The 17,219-nt window shown below is 37.5% G+C and overlaps 1 protein-coding gene across 50 annotated transcripts in view; it reads right to left on the reverse strand.

Moving 5' to 3' along the window:
* MLIP (muscular LMNA interacting protein) overlaps positions 1-17,219 on the reverse strand; it is a 297,548-nt gene that overhangs the window by 52,785 nt on the left and 227,544 nt on the right. For all 50 annotated transcript variants that reach the window (XM_060403032.1, XM_060403073.1, XM_060403071.1 and 47 more), the window contains one exon: positions 8,689-8,817. In XM_060403032.1, the coding sequence (XP_060259015.1) occupies positions 8,689-8,817 (129 nt within the window). The remainder of the gene's footprint in view (positions 1-8,688; positions 8,818-17,219) is intronic.

The raw sequence follows: 17,219 nt of genomic DNA on the forward strand, positions 1-17,219 counted from the left end.
GAATGAATAAAGGCATCATATCTTGCCTGAATGAGAGGTGAAACTAGTTCAACCTAAGAATACACTGCAAAGGGTCCCCCTGGTAGCTCAGCTGGTAAAGAATCCACGTGCAATCCAAGAAACCCTGGTTTGATTCCTGGGTCATGAAGATCCCCTGGAGAAGGCTACCCACTCCAGTATTCTTGGACTTTCCTGGTGGTTCAGATGGTAAAGAATCCACCCACAATGCAGGAGACCTGGGTTTGATCCCTGGGTTAGGAAGATCCTCTGCAGGAGGGCATGGCAATCCACTCCACTATTCTTGCCTGGAGAATCCTCAAGGACAGAGGAGCCTGGTGGGCTGCAGTCCATGGGGTCACAAAGAGTCAGCCATGACTGAGTGACTAAGCACACGCATACAAGGATACACTGCAAAGAGCCAGTCCTTCTATGAAATGCAATTCATGATGGTCTAAGGCGTCCCAAAATCCATTAAGACACAGATTGAGAAAAGCACCTCTATTTTTCTGAGCTTACCCAATGGGATAAATATCACATATACTTGTTTTGATTTGAGCAGGTAAAATATGCTAAGCCTCTCTGCTCTACTAGACAAGGATAACTGACAATTCAGTTCCTGGTAAGTGGTTTCTTACCAAACGCACTTTCTGTTTTCAGAAATATTAAAGATATAAAGGTTCATAAAGCAAATTGGTATTTGGAAGACTGGGCTACAGTAGATTAAATTTCACTTAGGCTGTCTAGATTTGGAGATTAGAACATTATTTTGAAAAACTCTAAAAACCTACTAGCTCTTCCATCTCAAAGGAATCACCAATCCTGAATTTACAAATTTACTACAGATAGCTCTTTTCACATAGCCTTTGAGATAAAGAAAAATATACTTTAATCCTGTTTTCTGTTTTTCCGTATATTTATTTTAAATCACTCGCTTCACTAACCTGATCTCAGTTTTCGCTGGTTGGACTGCTGAAGCTCTTTGGTTTCTTTAATGGGATTTAAAAAATAGTTTATTTACCAGTCTGAGCTCTCTGCTTCCTTCTGTCCTATGCACTCTCTTGGCTGTTCTTCTCATTTGGATTTATCATTTTCTCTGCCAATATGACAAGCTTAAAGTTATTTTATCTTAGATCACAGTGAGGAAGAGAAGGTTCCTAATTCTCTTCATATGAGTCAGCTTCAAACTTCCGTATCTTCCTGTGACCTTTATACTTGTCATCATACAAAGTCTGTCTAATCTCACCCACACTTACACACACTCCCATGTATAAAATAGATAGCTAGTGGAAACCTGCTGTATAGCACAGAAAACTCAGCTCTGTGCCCTGTGATGACTGAAGGCTGGGGGTTGAGGCGAGGATTGGTGCGGAGGAGGTCCAAGAGGGAGAGGATGGGTGTATACATACAGCTGATTCACTTTCTTGTACATCAGAAACCAACACAGCGTTGTAAAGGAACTATACCCCAATTAAAAACATGTATTACACTGAAATTCCTAAAAAGTAAAATATCTAACAATCTTTCCAATGGTTAGAGATTGTGACATTTATTCTAAACATATTAATCTTAGCATTTATAGTCAAAGAGTATATCTAGTTTTTACTATGTCCTCCTCAAGATTTATTCTACTTGGATTCCATTTCTCATGGGTCAAGGAAACATTCAATTAAAAAAAAAAAAAACAGAGAGAAAGGAAACCATAAGCCCCTCATCCCAGGTTGCATCTGCTATGTACATTTATTTTGATTAACTAGTCCCCAAATCATCTTAACAAAGCTGTGGGATTGAACCTGTTTGGGTGGAGATGGAGGAGATCATTGTAGACAGTGTTCTGGTATATTAGACAAAACCATGCCAGAGGCATGTGGTTACTGCCATCGAGTTCTATTCATAGGCTGATGTTGATTCAAAGTTTAAGATGGGTTGAGAAGCAGAATCCTCTGAAGTAAAACATAAGAATGCATATTTTTTTCACAAATATAATGAACTTTCTAATTTCTGAATAATACTTATGTTACCTATTACTTAAAACTATTTTACACAGCTACCTTCACTCTTTTGCAATCCTGTTGAATGACACTTTTCAGGTGAACACAATAGAGAATTTTAAATTCTATATTTTAACAAAACCTTATTTTAGGTACTGTTTGTCTTGCCCTTCCCTGGCTTTTCTCAAACAAATATAAAGAAAAAAGCTTAATTTAAAGCTGGAATATTCAAAGAAACATAATTTTTTTTAGTTTATTTTTAATTGGAGGATAATTGCTTTACAATATTGGGTTGATTTCTGTCCTCTATCAACATGAACTAGTCATAGGTATACACATGTCCCCTCCCTTTCCAACCTCACTCCCACCTTCCATCCCATCCCACCCCTCTAGGCTGTCACAGAGCGCCAGGTTTGAGCTCATTCAGCAAATCCCCACTGGCCATCTGTTTTACACAGGGTAACGTATATGTTTCAGTGCGACTCTCTCAATCTGTCCCACCCTCAATTTCCCCCACTGTGTCAAGTTCTGCTCTCTGTGTCTGTGTCTCCATGACCGTCCTGCAAATAGGTTATCAGTACATTTTTCTCGATTCCATATATATGCATTATTATATGATATTTGTTTTTTTCTTTCTGACGTACTTCACTCTGTATAATAGGCTCTAGGTTCATTTGCCCCATTAGAACTGACTCAAATGTGTTCCTTTTTATGGCTGAGTAATATTCCGTTGTATACATGCAGCACAACCTCTTTGTCCGTTCATCAGTTGATGGACATCTAGGTTGCTTCCATGTCCTAGCTGTTGTAAATACAAGGAACCCTGGGAACATGTGTCTTTTTGTCTCATTGTCTTGTTCACATTGTTCACATGTTCTTTGTTGCTTTTATGGTTTCCTCAGGGTATATGACCTAACAATAGTGGGATTGTTAGGTCATACGGTAGTTTTATTCCTAGCTTTTCTGAGGAATCTCCATTTCTGTTCTCTGGGGATCCCAAGTGGCACTACTGGTAAAGAACCCTCTTGCCAGTGTAGGAGACATAGAGATGCAGGTTCAGTCCCTGGGTTGGGAAGATCCCCCGGAGGAGGGCATGGCAACCCACTGCAGTACTCTTACCTGGAGAGTCCCATGAACAAAGGAGCCTGGCGGGTTACAGTCCATGGGGTCACAAAGAGTCAGACACAACTGAGGTGACGACACACACACACACACACATCCTGTTCTATGTAGTGTCTGTATCAATTTGCATTCCCACCAACGGTGCACTGCGGCAAGAGGGTTCCATTTCCTCCACACACTCTCCAACAGTTATTGCTTGTAGATCTTTTGATGATGGCCTTTCTGACCAATGTAATGTGATACTCACTGTATTTTGAATTGCATTTCTCTAACGAGTGAGGAGCTTCCCAGGCGGCACTAGTGGTAAAGAACCCGCCTGCCAATGCAGGAGACTTAAGAGATGTGGGTTCGATCCCTGGGTTGGGAAGATCCCCTGCAGGAGGGCACGGCAACCCACTCCAGTATTCTTGCCTGGAGAATCCCATGGACAGAGGAGCCTGGCAGACTACAGTCCATGGGGTCGTAAAGAGTCAGACTTGACTGAAGCAATGTTGAGCATCTTTTCATGTGTTTATTAGCCATTTATATTTCTTCTTTGGAGAAATGTCTATTTAGGTCTTTAATTTTAAATTTTTTAAAAAAGAAACTTAGCCTTCCAATTGGAAATGATAAAAATTTAGATTTAATGAATAAATCTTTTTATGCCATAGACCTCAATCCTATCAGAAGTAGATAAAAATGAAACTAAAGGTTAAACTTAACCACAACAAATAACAGAAAAAGAGGAATACGATTTACATGAGAGGCTCTAAATATGGTCATAGTCATCTCTCACAAATAAAGACATCTGAGGAGTTAACAAAGCAGGACATATTTGCTTAAAGTTTTCAGATCGTCACTGTTTCCCAGTAGACTGGGGTACAGTCAGATGCTATGTATTCACTATTTGTTAAACTACTAATGCTCTGAAGCCTCACTAATTTTTAGAATTCGGTTGCTTAACTAATTATTAGAAGTATTCTGTCTATTATGATAGAGTTGCCAAATAGGTCTTCTTTGATGTGTTTGTTTTAAAGCAAGTAAAAATCTAAGATTCCTAATCCTACCGAAAGCAACAGAGGTGGACAGAAGAAGTCTCCCTTAGCCATGCGGACCCTGCAGCCCTTAGCTTCTGTCTTCCATGATACATACACAAGGTCAAGAGAAAGCTTAAAGCAATGCTAATAATAACAATAATAAATAAAAGGGAGAGATAAAAGCCTAACTTTGAAGAGGGGAATCCTAACTGATTATATCCTGGAGGAAAAGGTGTGTTTTGTCTCCATAGGACAATTTTTTACTATTAAAAAGTTTCATTGTGCTGATGATAAACTATCTATTACACATAGTACATAACCCATATATGATAAATTGTCTATTATCTATTACCTATAGAGGAGGAAAGAAGGAAGGCATGCAGGAAGAAAGGAAGGGAGGAAAGAAATAAGAAGAGAAAAACACACAAGGATTTCATTACATGAATAAACAAAAACACCCTGGTAAAACTTGGAGAAGCCGAATCTCTAATCTTAACTCTTCAAAAACAAATGTAGCCCTACAAGGAATTTAAGCTCTGTCCCCCCAAAACTATTCACTAAATCACTTAATCACTTCTAGATCTGAAAAGGTTAAACATTTTAATCTGAAAAATATTTCCCAATGAAACATTAACAAGATAAAAGATAATTTTATGATAAAAGAGAGTGAGCCACCTTGATTGAGAAATGTTGAAAAAGGTAGCAATTTGTGGCAAAAACAGAAGTCATTTAGAAAAAAAGACAGTATTATCTAGTTCACCTTTTGACACAGTGAGTGTCTGCTCGGTAACTATAAAACGTGAGTGACATGGAGAAGTGCAGGGACTATCACAGTAAAAATATAATTTGATGAATAATTAGATAGAAATCTGAAAATCACGTAATCATCAAAGTTGAATGTCAGGCAGATAGTTTGGTAGGGCAGTCAGATGGCTAAGAAAACTCAGAAGTAAAAAAAAGAATGTAAATGCTACAACAAAGAAAATTCCCTAAATTATCCTTTTTCATTCTCTATGGTACAAAGGAAATTCATTAAATGATCATTTTCACACAAAAACATGCAAGTTTCCTATTGAAGCAAATTAGAAGGAAAATAAAATTTAAGAGGTATACATGCTAGAAAGCATTCTTTTTCATTTAAGAGAAAAGAAAAACATTTGCAGGAAAATCAGATTAAGCTACAATATCACCCCCCTCACTTTCAATTCTATCCACAATATTTTGCCTATATTTCTCTATGGCTTCAAGAAAGAAATGATATATCTAAAAGTATGAGTTAAATTATTAATTTATAAAGAATTAGAGAAAAATGTTTTATAATGTCATATAACTGAGGTTAGCAATTGCTTTTTCTACTAAGTTGAGATGCCAATGCAGAATTCACTTTGTCTAATTAAATACATTAAATGACCAGAAAAAAATCAATATACTTTGAAAACTCACACAGATAAACAAAAAACCATTCTTCTCTTTAGAATCTTTATTTTCACCAGTGAATTGATTTTCTAAACCTTTATGTCTTCTGGATGTCCATTTGGCCAACCAATTCTGTTCATTATTTTCCAACCCAACCTTTAGTTATTAACAAAACTATGCTTCAAAGTACATCATCATAGTTTTATATCCATAGATGGAGTGTTGAGGATATTCTGTAAGAACTCAAAAGGACCTCAAATTGATATAATAATGGATTGAAAGGTAATTTTAGAGAAGCCTAAGCTTCATTCTGAAGTGTCTTTATTTAAAAATCCATCTAATATAGAATGGCAGTTCCTGGCCTATGCCAGTCTGATGCAAAAGTTGTTGATTAATAAGTCTCAATGACTCAATTACGCATTTGGTTGCAAACTTTGCTTTTAGTACTCAAAGGGTATCTCCAGGCAAATTTTCAGTTCATTATCAGTTCAAAAGACTGCCCTATTGTACTTTCTGAAGCTACAGTAAATACATTTCCATCTGGTCTCATCATCTTTGATGTCTGACATTTTGTAACAGAGTTTTGAAATCATATTTTATGGCACTGAAGCTCCCAGGGGAAATTTACTGACTTAACAATCCCATTCAGCACTTCCCGTCATGTGGAACTGTCCCCAGGACAAGGCAGATTAGTGAATATGAGCTGCTCCAATTTGGCTCAACTGTCAGGCTGAAGTATTCTCCATTACATGGATGGTTGAGATCAGCTGAGTGTGGAATCATTCAATTTATTCTGTGGCACCAGTGAAGGAGACCATAAAAGCGACCAGAACTGAATACACTTGAGTAGACTCCCTCCTGCTAAGTTCTGACGAAGCAGCCACACTGAAATCATAAACTGTTACTACTCGATTTATTGTTTAAAGAACTCTCAGCATCTACACTTGTGAGCTGTCTTTCGTATCTGCCTCCATTGTAGATTCTGGCCACAATGAGATAATGGTTACAGCTCCATGTAGAGGCCAATTGATAGCATATATAGCTTCCTGGTTTCCTATCATACACATTTTTCCTCTCCTGCAAAGTCAATGAATAAAACCAGGCAAAGTATGGAATTCACCTTTAAGTACTCTGTTAGACTTCTTTGAATTTTGATAGTCTGCTGACACAGAAGTTAGGATACACACAAGAATAAATTGATTGAAAGAAAATATAAATAAGTTTATGTCTGTGGCACCAAAATACTTAACAAAAGGACAAAAATTGTGCAGTAATTATCTGAAAATACATTGGTTTATGGTGTATATACATAGAGCTTTAAACTTGCTATATAGCCAGGAAAAGCTGTGAAAAGAACTGGCAACTTCTTTTAATGAAAGTAATTTCCTACACCTGAAAATGGAATTTATCATTCCAGAGGACAGTAAATTGTGATACTGTATAGGAAGATTAACTTGACATTCTATAAAGAATCTTGTTCAAGGTAAAATGCATAAATTTGAAATTATACTAATAAAAAAGAATACATTTTTTACTTTATAGCATTAGATCATATTTAAAGACTATATTGCATGGATAATACATGAAATTTATTTTGTGTCAGCATTTTATCATATAACAATAGATAACTTTTATAATTTTTATAATAATCTATTATCTAAAATGTCACATTAAGCCTCTAAATGATTAGTATCATTAGACATCTAATGAATGCTTTTCCTGATGATGGAAATATGCTTTCGTAAGAGGAATTTCCATTTCTTTTATGTGCAAATTTAGTCAACACAACCTTATATATCAATAGGATTTTTCTAATTTAAATTGAGGGCTTTTTTTCCCCCCCCGAAAAATGGAAAAGATTGCCTCTAATTATCATTTTCAATGATATTAGTGCCTTCTAAAAATGTTTAACTTATTGAAATCCTATCAGTCTTCACAAAGTATATACAAAAAAGCAGAAAATATTATCATCTCCATTTTATAAATAAAAACTATAGCTAAGCATGAGAAAGTATTTCTAATGAACTTTTTCAAGACTTTGAGCCTGGTCATATTCTTAGATTTTAAGTAACCCAGATTTTAAAATTTGAAGGATCCTTAAAAACTTCATCAGGACGCCTCATCTTATGCATTAAGACACTGGAACGGGGCGAGATGAAACACCTTGCTCAGTGTCATAGAGTGAGACACGATATTTCTTATGTTTCACAAATATGAACAGAATTTCTATTTCCAAGAATTGGTCAGTTGTCATTTTAAAGCTAAAGTTTAAAGCGTACAGCACTTCATGTTCCTTTGTAAGTCTATTCTATCATATGTTACCAAACGTGGTGGTGATCTTCTGTTTCCCGGTTTTACCCACAAAGGTTTCTGGATTGTTTGCATTGCTTAAACATGTGATAAAGTTTGAGATATAAAATATATAACCTATGCCTATTTGTTGCATTGGAAGAAGACAAATAAAGATAGAAGGTTTCTCTCTGAGATAATGTACGAGATAATATGCCTAACTGACTGGAGTGACTTAGCAGCAGCAGCAGCAAATGTGTATCTTCATATTTTCCCCCAATATCTTATAAAGCATCATCAACAACCTTCCATTATACATTCTCCAACAATAAGATATATAAGGGGAATTTACCTTTTTAGTACATAAACAAACAAACAAAAAAATACCTTAAAATAACTTAACCTCCTATTCCCTACCTAGCATCACTCAATCTAGGGGATCACATCATCTCTACTAAGTTAAGAAGCATCCAAACAATAGATCTTTTGTCAAATGTATTAATGTACTACCAAATCTAATAAATTATGTCACTTCGAAAGGAAGCGGTATTTTAGTAACAAGAATGCAACATCATATCACATGAAGACTCCATGATGTCTTCATAGAAAGTAATGTCTTAATCCCCAAAACAATACCAGCACTAGGCAGAAAAACTTTAGACAGAAGCCTTTAAATACTTCCAAATATCATCATGGAAATACTTAAGAATTTTTATTGTGCAGAAAATGGAGCTTTTTTTTAAATTACTAAGATTATTCCAATCACATTTTCTTGCACACACTTTATTCATTAGGGCATCTCTGCATTTTGTAGTTATTTATCCAAATATCAAAGACTTTTTCATGTGTACACTCACCTGCTCAGAAAAGAAGTCACTGTTATCCTCCAGGTATTTACTGAAAGGATTGGGTTCATAGACTTCCTCCTCTTTTTTCAGTAATATTTTGGATTTTACCGGTACGGGGCGAATTACTCCAGGCTTTGTCTTCATGAACGTCAATTATTTTTTAGAAATAAAGAAAAAATACTATTAAAATGAATACATAAGTGTATTAATTCATTCAAACGTTCTCATAGCAATTTATTATTTTTAATTTTTAAATGATTTTATAAATACATAAATAGCCAGAAATCAAAAGATTTTAACTAAAGTAGCTTTAGTTTTAAGTGACCTGTTATACAGTAATCAATTAAAAAAGATCTACTATCATGAATTTCAAAATGCCAAAACATCTTCATCTGTCTAGCTAAGTATCTTTACCAGCACTTTCAGCCAATAAATATTTCATTTGACAAATATTTAGTGACGGCATCCTCAGGGCCAGGCAGCATACCCATTTGGGGCATGATAGGAGAGATGAATTTGGTACAATTCACTAAGCCCATAACAACTTTCTTCTTCTGGAAACTGCCCCCACCCCCTGCACCCTAAAATCCCAGAATCCATGTTCAGACTCCCTATAATGAAAACAGGCAGGGGTGGCGTTCTGACCCAAGAGGGTAGGGGCTTCTCCCAAGAATATGGAGCAGGGCTTTAATCTGCTGTTTATTCATGCTAGGAGATGGAAATGATACTATGTAAATCTGGGAGATTTGGGAAAGCCTTACTCTGCCATAAAAGCAGATCTGATAAGAACAAGAAAAATAGAGCAAAGTATAGGAAGAAGCAGCCGGTACAGGCAACACAGTTGAGGGCTTTCCAGACTGAATTCCAAAACATCCTTGGAACCAAGCAGGATTTCTGGTCCGAGACTCCCTGAGACTTTCTTTTCTTTAATACAAAATTCCCTTTTGTAAACTCAGTTTGACTTCTATAATTTGCAATCAAAAGAGTCTGAGTGAATAGGCCAGTCATTCAAAACTCACGGATTTATACCCAACATCAGTTAGACAAGAGAGGGAAAGGGAGAAGTCTAGTTTGGGGCAATTTCAAAATGATGTTTCACAAACACAAAGTCTTGTTACACCGTAAAATGTCACAAAATGGTGACTAAGTTTACAGAAACATCCCAAACAATAATTCGATAAAAAGTTGTGACATTTTTTTCTGTGTGAGCACTTTGCTGTAATCATTCTTATCAGGTCCATTTCTTTTCAGAAAATAGAAAATTAGCTCTCCTCGGTCTGTGCTGATGCTCACTAGTTAAGCCTTAAGGATGAATATCTATCTTGCTGCCGTACAAGCCGTTGGTTATGTTTTGAGGCTTGAATAAGTACCACTCTGCAACAATTTTTTTCAGCTCATATTTTCCCAGGTGACTTTCATTTCTATGCCAACTGGGCAAATAAAGATCGAAGAAAGTCTCTATCTTCCGCAGGCTGGGCTGGGAAATAGCTCCCATTTAAGAAACTAATTTCTTTCCAGAGGGGAAAAGTAAGCAAGTATTAGGTTGGTCCAAAAGTAATTGCAATTTTGCATTGCTGAACTTTGCTGTTTGATACTGGAGTGCCTTCTCAGATGAACGGGGTTATGTTATACATCATTTTAATGTGCATTTCTTGCTTTATGTTTTTTGCTGATGAGTTACTACTTGCTGCGTATTTGATATTTATTTTAGACTAGGGAAATGATTTTAGACCAAAAGCAAATTTGAGCAATTTTCTTATTCAAGTTCAAGATTGTAAAGCAGCGGAAACAACTTGCAGCATCAACAATACATTTTGCCCGGGAATTGCTAATGAACATAGAGTGCAGTGGTGGCTCAAGAAGTTTTGCAATGGAGACGAGAGATTTGAAGACTAGGAGTGCAGTGGTCAGCCATCAGAAGTTGACAGCAACCAACTAAGAGCCATCATCGAAGTTGATCCTCTTACAACTACGTGAGAAGCTGCTGAAGAACTCAGTGTTGACCATTCTATTGTCAATTGGCATGTGAAGCAAATTAGGTGTAAAAGCTTGATAAGTGGGTGCCTCGTGAGCTGACTGCAAATCAAAAAGATCATCATTTTTTAAGTGTTATCTTCTCTTATTCTATGCAACAATAACAAACCATTTCTCAATCAGATTGTGATGTGTGATGAAAAGTAGATTTTATACAACAATCAACAATGACCAGCTCAGTGGCTGGACTGAGAAGAAGCCCCAAAACATTTCCCAAAGCCAAACTTGCACCAATAAAAGGTAATGGTCACTGTTTGGTGATCCACTACAGCTTTCTGCATCCCAGCAAAACCATTATATGTGAGAAGTATGCTCAGTAAATTGATGAGATGCACTGAAAACCGTAATGCCTGCAGCCAGCATTGGTCAACAGAATGGGCCCAATTTTTCTCCACAACAATAATAAACCACGTATCACACAACCAGCGCTCCAAAAGTTGAACAAATCTGGCAACACTACAGTCACCTGACCTCTCTCCAACTGATTACCACTTCTTCAAGCATCTCAACAACTTTTTGCAGGGAAAAAAGGCTTCCACAACCAGCAGGAGGTAAAAGATGCTTTCCAAGAGTTCGTCAAATCCTGAAGCATGGATTTTTACACTACAGGAATAAACAAATGTATTTCTCACTGACAAAAACGTGCTGATTGTAATGGTTCCTATTTTGATTGATAAAGATGTGTTTGAGCCTAGTTACAGTGATTGAAAATTCACAGTCCAAGACCGCAATTACTTTTTCACCAACCTAATAACACCCAATTATATGTTAAATTGCACAGGTGAGTATACACGAGAGTCATATCCTCCAATGAACCAACACGAGAACAAAGCCCAGGCAACTACTGACTTCTATAGCCACCTGTAATGGGGAAGCCTGATATCTTGGTCATGATGCAGAACTGTCCAGATTTCAGGCCTCTCTTTTCCACACAACTTCCTATTACATTTCTCGTTCCTGCCACTTCTACTCCTGTTCCTTCTCCTAATCTCCTCCTCCTTCGGAAAGTAGGAAATCAGTACAACCCCAGTACTTAGGGTTTACCAGGTTCTAAAGCCAGCATGGAATTTTAGGAGCTAAGCTTGACAGCAGCAGCAGAAAGACGAAAGCAGAGGCGAGAAATCTGGCCAGATGCACTTGATATGCTAGAAGACTCTCCCTGCCAGGAAAACAAGATCCCCTGGTCCCTGCATCGCTAGCAGGTTGGCGTGTTGGGTTATCCTGACCTGGAACCTTCCACTCAGATCATCTCTCTTGGTTTCATCATCCTCCAGGGTGAGTCCAGAAAAGACACTCTTCTGGTTGGCTGGATATCAAACATTAATAGCTTTAATATCAGAGTCAGTTACTTATATTTCCTATTTGTTTCTCTACCAGGCCTTATGCTTTATGTTGCTACGAACTTCCTGAATCTGATGGTTGTCTGACCATTCCACAATGATTCTTTCCCTATTTTCTCTACTTCAGATTTTCTATTAGAAAATAGAAAAATATTTTCTAATTATAATTAGTCTAGTTAGATTTTCAGATTTTCCAGGTGCTCTTTCCTTGGACTCAGTGTCCCTAGTCTTGATCTACCAGAAGTCTCTGAATTTTCCTCCTTCTGGTTTGCTTCCTTGGTCTCAGAACTGTTGCCCCGGCTGATTCTTCCATTATATTCACCACCTCTTTGTTTAATCATGATTTTTTTTTCTTTTTCTTTTTTTTTTTTCCCCTGAACCTTAACTTGCTGTCATTCACCAGTCAGCATTTAATGGACAGGAAAGTCAACTCCATGCAAAAGAATACTAAACATAGTTTGCCTTTGACATTGTTCACACTTCCCATCCTGTAACCTTTACCCACACCCTCCACACCTAACTGTGGCTCAGTGTTTGGTCAAACTGGAACTCAAAGCTTGGCAGCCCAATTCTGAACCTCATGCACTCTCCATTAACCATGGTACACAATTAGTCCTGACCAAGGCAGGCCTCTGCACCTACCCATACCATTCTACTACTGCTTTGAAACCTGCCTCAAAGGTTGAGCACTCTAGATAGTGACACCATCATTATTCTGAAGACTCCAGTTCTATATATTACAGGCACCACATTCAATATGTTACATTGATTATCTCAGTTCCTCTTCTCAACGCCCTGTGAAAGAGTCAGAATCAGTAACATGCCAAAGCCATGCAGTTAATATGTGAACAACTCAAGATTTAATCCAAGTCCAGTCTGATCATAAGCCCAGGATTTTAATTGCTCTGGATGATTCATTTTTAGCTGCTAAAGCATTGACAAATCCAGCTAGAGTCAACAGTGATACAAATATCATTCTGACACCAGGAAAAGTCACTCCATCTAAGCGGAGAAATAAAACAGGTAATAACTCCCCTTCTCAGCACAAAGGACACAGGAAGAAAAATAAGAAAGTTCTTCAAAAAGCAAATTTCAATGTACTGTGATGAACCTCTTGAGAAATTATTTACACTGTACATAAGACTTTTTTTTTTCTCTTTTAGAGCTATATTTTGGCGAAATAATTGCTAATCTTTTCATTCTTGCTATTAAAACATTTTCCCCACATTCAGAAAAATAGAATTATCATTGTAGAAGGGATGATCAGACATTTTATTTTTAACTAGAACCAGAATATTATGATTTTGATTAGTTATTACAGTTTTAAAATCTGAGAACCTCATTAGAGCCAGGTGAATATGTGGGCTTTTAGTGGATGGATACTCTGCCTGTTTATATTCTTCTTGACACAATTCCAAGAGTGCTAGACTCCAACAATCACAGAGAACTCTACTCTCCATTTGCTTTGAAGAGCAGAGTAGCTCATACAGTACTGATAAATTCTCTGCTTTAAACTAAAATATAGCTGATTTACAATGTATTAGTTTCAGATGTACAGCAAAGTGATTCAGTTACACATATACATATATACTGTACATATGTAATTATGTATGTATTCTTGACATTTGTGAAGTGCCTCAAAGACAAAACAATCATTGTCTTAGAGCTCTGAAGCATCCTTCTATCAGATCATCTATCAGATGCTCTCTGGAGCCATTTTTCCAGTTGAGATCTAGTCTATGTCTGGAAATGCAGTGTCTACACAGAGGTGAACAAGACATACCTCGTGTTCTCAGAGGGCTCACAGTTCAGGCGAGTTAAGCACATTACAACCACCATGTAAGTCAAGCCACATCACTGGACTCCTCTCAAAGCTCCTCTCTAACTCCACCTTCTCACTTAGAATAAAAGCTAAAACCCTTACAGTGCCTGCAGGGAGACCTACTCTTTCACTCCCCAAACAGCCTCCCATTTCCCATCATATCTCTTGCTCTAGACCTTCTCTCTCCCTCACTGTCCCCTCTGGTACACACTGTGTCTTCCCTCCTCTGGAGTTGGAACTTGGCCTTCACATTGTCTGGAACTCTCTTCTCCCTTTCTGAGACACTCTTTCAACTCTTCATGTCTCTGCTCAAATGCCACCTTATTATCAGATAGGTCTTCTCTAATGATCTGTATAAAAGATCTTACTTGCCCTATTTTTATTTCTGTCTGACCTCAGTTGACATTTATTTTCTTGCTTCCTCCACTAGAATGCAAGCTCTGTGAGGCCAGAGATCATTGTTTTCTTCACTATTGTCCTTCTAACACCTAGAACTGTGTTAGGAACCTAGTAGATGCTAAACAGACATTTGAAGGATAAATAAACAAATTGACAGGCAGAAGCTCAATATGTAGGCTATAATCCAACCTCAAAGCTTTAAAAAATTTTGACTGCCCATTTAGTGTCTCCTCTCATTTTTCTTGGACTTCCCAGATAGCGCTAGTGGTAAAAAAAAAAAAAAAAAAAAAAAGAAAGAAAAACCTGCCTGCCAACGCAGGGGATATAAGAGACATGGGTTCGATCCCTGGGTTGGGAAAATCCTGTTACTGCAGTGCTCTTGCCTGGAGAGTTTCATGGACAGAAGAACCTGATAGGCTATAGTTCATGGGGTTGCAAAGAGTCAGACATGCCTGAAGTGACTTAGCGTGAACACACTTAGTTTTCTTGGACTGACTTTTTGATTACAGTATAACCAAGGAAAAGGGAACACTATAAGAAAGAAGATCCACACTACCTCTCACCCCTAGAGATCTAGAAGAGGGAATGTGGATTGGTAAGCCCCACCTTCAGAGATGAGTAGAAACCAGAAGTTACTATCTTTGATGATACAGGAAGTCAGGACCAGGGATCACATCTTTAAGGACTTTGCAAGATTTCAACTCTATTTTTTAAAAATAATTTATTTTCCCCCGTTTGATTACAGTGATAAGTAATAAAACTAACAACACCAGAAGACAATGATGTCATGTTCTCTGGAGAATTCGAGAGTGGGTGAGACTTGGGAGATCACATCTAACTCTATTCTTAGTCTTAATGGAGAAAAAGCCCAAGAGATGCAGTGTGTGGAGTCCCAGAGCCTGGAGGCAGGTTTTAATGGCCTGTGGGGCGCTGGTTCCACTGTTTACACTGATCAAGCAAACACTAACCCGAGAGCATTGTTACTTGCGCACTGTGAAAAATAGACATTGTCTATGTCCTTTGGACCTTATAACTCTAAGACAACAGGTTGGTATTGCCTCTGGCTGGAGACCAAAGTTGAAAAGTAACTGCCAGCACTGATCTAGAGAACGCATTATATAGATAATGTCTTCTTAAAACAATATCTTTCTTAAATTAACTCCAACTAGCAGACTGTGTTTTTAACTGCCTTTGACTGCAGTAGCAAGCTCTCAGGTCATGTGATTAGAAAACAAGATGGCAACAACAACAAAAATCAGCAAGGAAATAACAGAACATAGCACATAGAAAATCCACGGGTCTGGCTAGGAATTCTACTGATTTGATGGATCCGAACAGTGTGAAAGTACCATCGCTACTTCTTTTAGCCATTTGCTTCTGTCTTGCCTATATTCTCCAGTGCTTTTGGTTTTGTTTTTTAAGTTACTGGGGCAACAAACTCAAAGAAATGCAAAAACATTCTCCTAGTCAAGATTGTGGACAGAAGCAACATTTTCTAAATTATTTAGCTGATTCACTCGTTCAATTAATAAATGTTCATTAACTCCAATTCTTTTTTAAATAAAAATGTTAATGTGCTTATAGCAAATACTTAAGCTTTTTTTCTCTCAAAGAAATATCTCAAATTTTAAAACATTATAGTACAGAGTGAAGCTTCCAAGATTGGGGAGGAGGGTGTGGACAGATTTTAATACCACCCATTAGCTACAGGACTTTTGAGATATGGTAGACTTCAGGGTGTTTTTCATCAGAATAATGGAAATAACAATTCCTGCCATACTAAGTCACAAAGTGACTGGGCAAATCTAATAAGATAATATGCATGACAGAACTTTGTAAAGAGAAAATAGCATAGAAGGAAATTGAAAAAGAAAAAAATTCTTTCCTTTTTCTTGCTTTTGTATTTATAGTTCAGAGTACTGATACCAAAGGATCTTGATTACTCAGGAAAATGTTTATCTGATGAGCTTTTGAAAAAATGTTTTATGTTTTTTTGATTACTATGATAGTTGTATTACAATAAAATATACAAGATTTCAATCATTATAAACCTATTCCACAGCTCAGAAAACATCTTTTGAAATGTACACAACATAGATTGGCCAGATTGAAATATCTCAGTGGTTAAAGAGAAGCCAATAGCATGACTCAGACCTGAGGAGGCATCCATGACAAATGCTGGCGCACTTAAGCATGTTGTGTCAAGGCAAATTAGTCGAGAATAAACTGCCTTTAAGTTTAAAGAAGGCATGAGTTCTACACAAAAGCTGGCAGGGCTGCCGTTTCTGAACAACAGAGACCTCAAGGGCTCTTAGAAGAATAGTCATGCGCCACTAAAACCAGACACATCAGCGGGCTTTCAGAACCGGGAACAAAACACATCAAAGGTTAAGTACTCTTCTGTATCATGTTCCAGGAAGATGCACTTTGCTCGTACCTGTATGTAGTCATGTGGTTTATTAAATCTGTTGTACTCTCTAGATTCAGTGTTGCGTCTTGGGCAATAATGAGCATTCTGCAGTGGCATAAAATTTCAAAAGCAAAAGCCAGTGTCTTCTAACCTTAGGTTCCCCATCTAACTGCCAAAGAAGACCAGTGCTTACCCATCGTGTTGAGCCCAACCTGTTTTCTTACTCAGAGAAAAAAGACGCCGCCAGCCTCTGTTAATACTGTGATGACCCAGTCCAGGAATTAGGAAAGCTTTGTGAAGGGTCAGCCTAGATCCTGACTCTTCCTTTCCTTTTGTTCCCTTTCGGATAACAAGGGATTCACTGTCCACAGGCGTGAAGCCTCAGTACCCTACTGGACTCAACCCAGTCCCTCCTCTTCGGGAAGTGATCATACGTGGCCAGTGAAGGTCACACTTCCATAGAGTCCTGATTTCCCAATGGCCTTTTTTTTTTGCCTCCTTGAATTATCTAAAATCAATAATGATATCTTTTTAA

The sequence above is a fragment of the Ovis aries genome, chromosome 20, assembly GCF_016772045.2.
Source record: "Ovis aries strain OAR_USU_Benz2616 breed Rambouillet chromosome 20, ARS-UI_Ramb_v3.0, whole genome shotgun sequence".
NCBI classification, from domain to species: domain Eukaryota; kingdom Metazoa; phylum Chordata; class Mammalia; order Artiodactyla; family Bovidae; genus Ovis; species Ovis aries.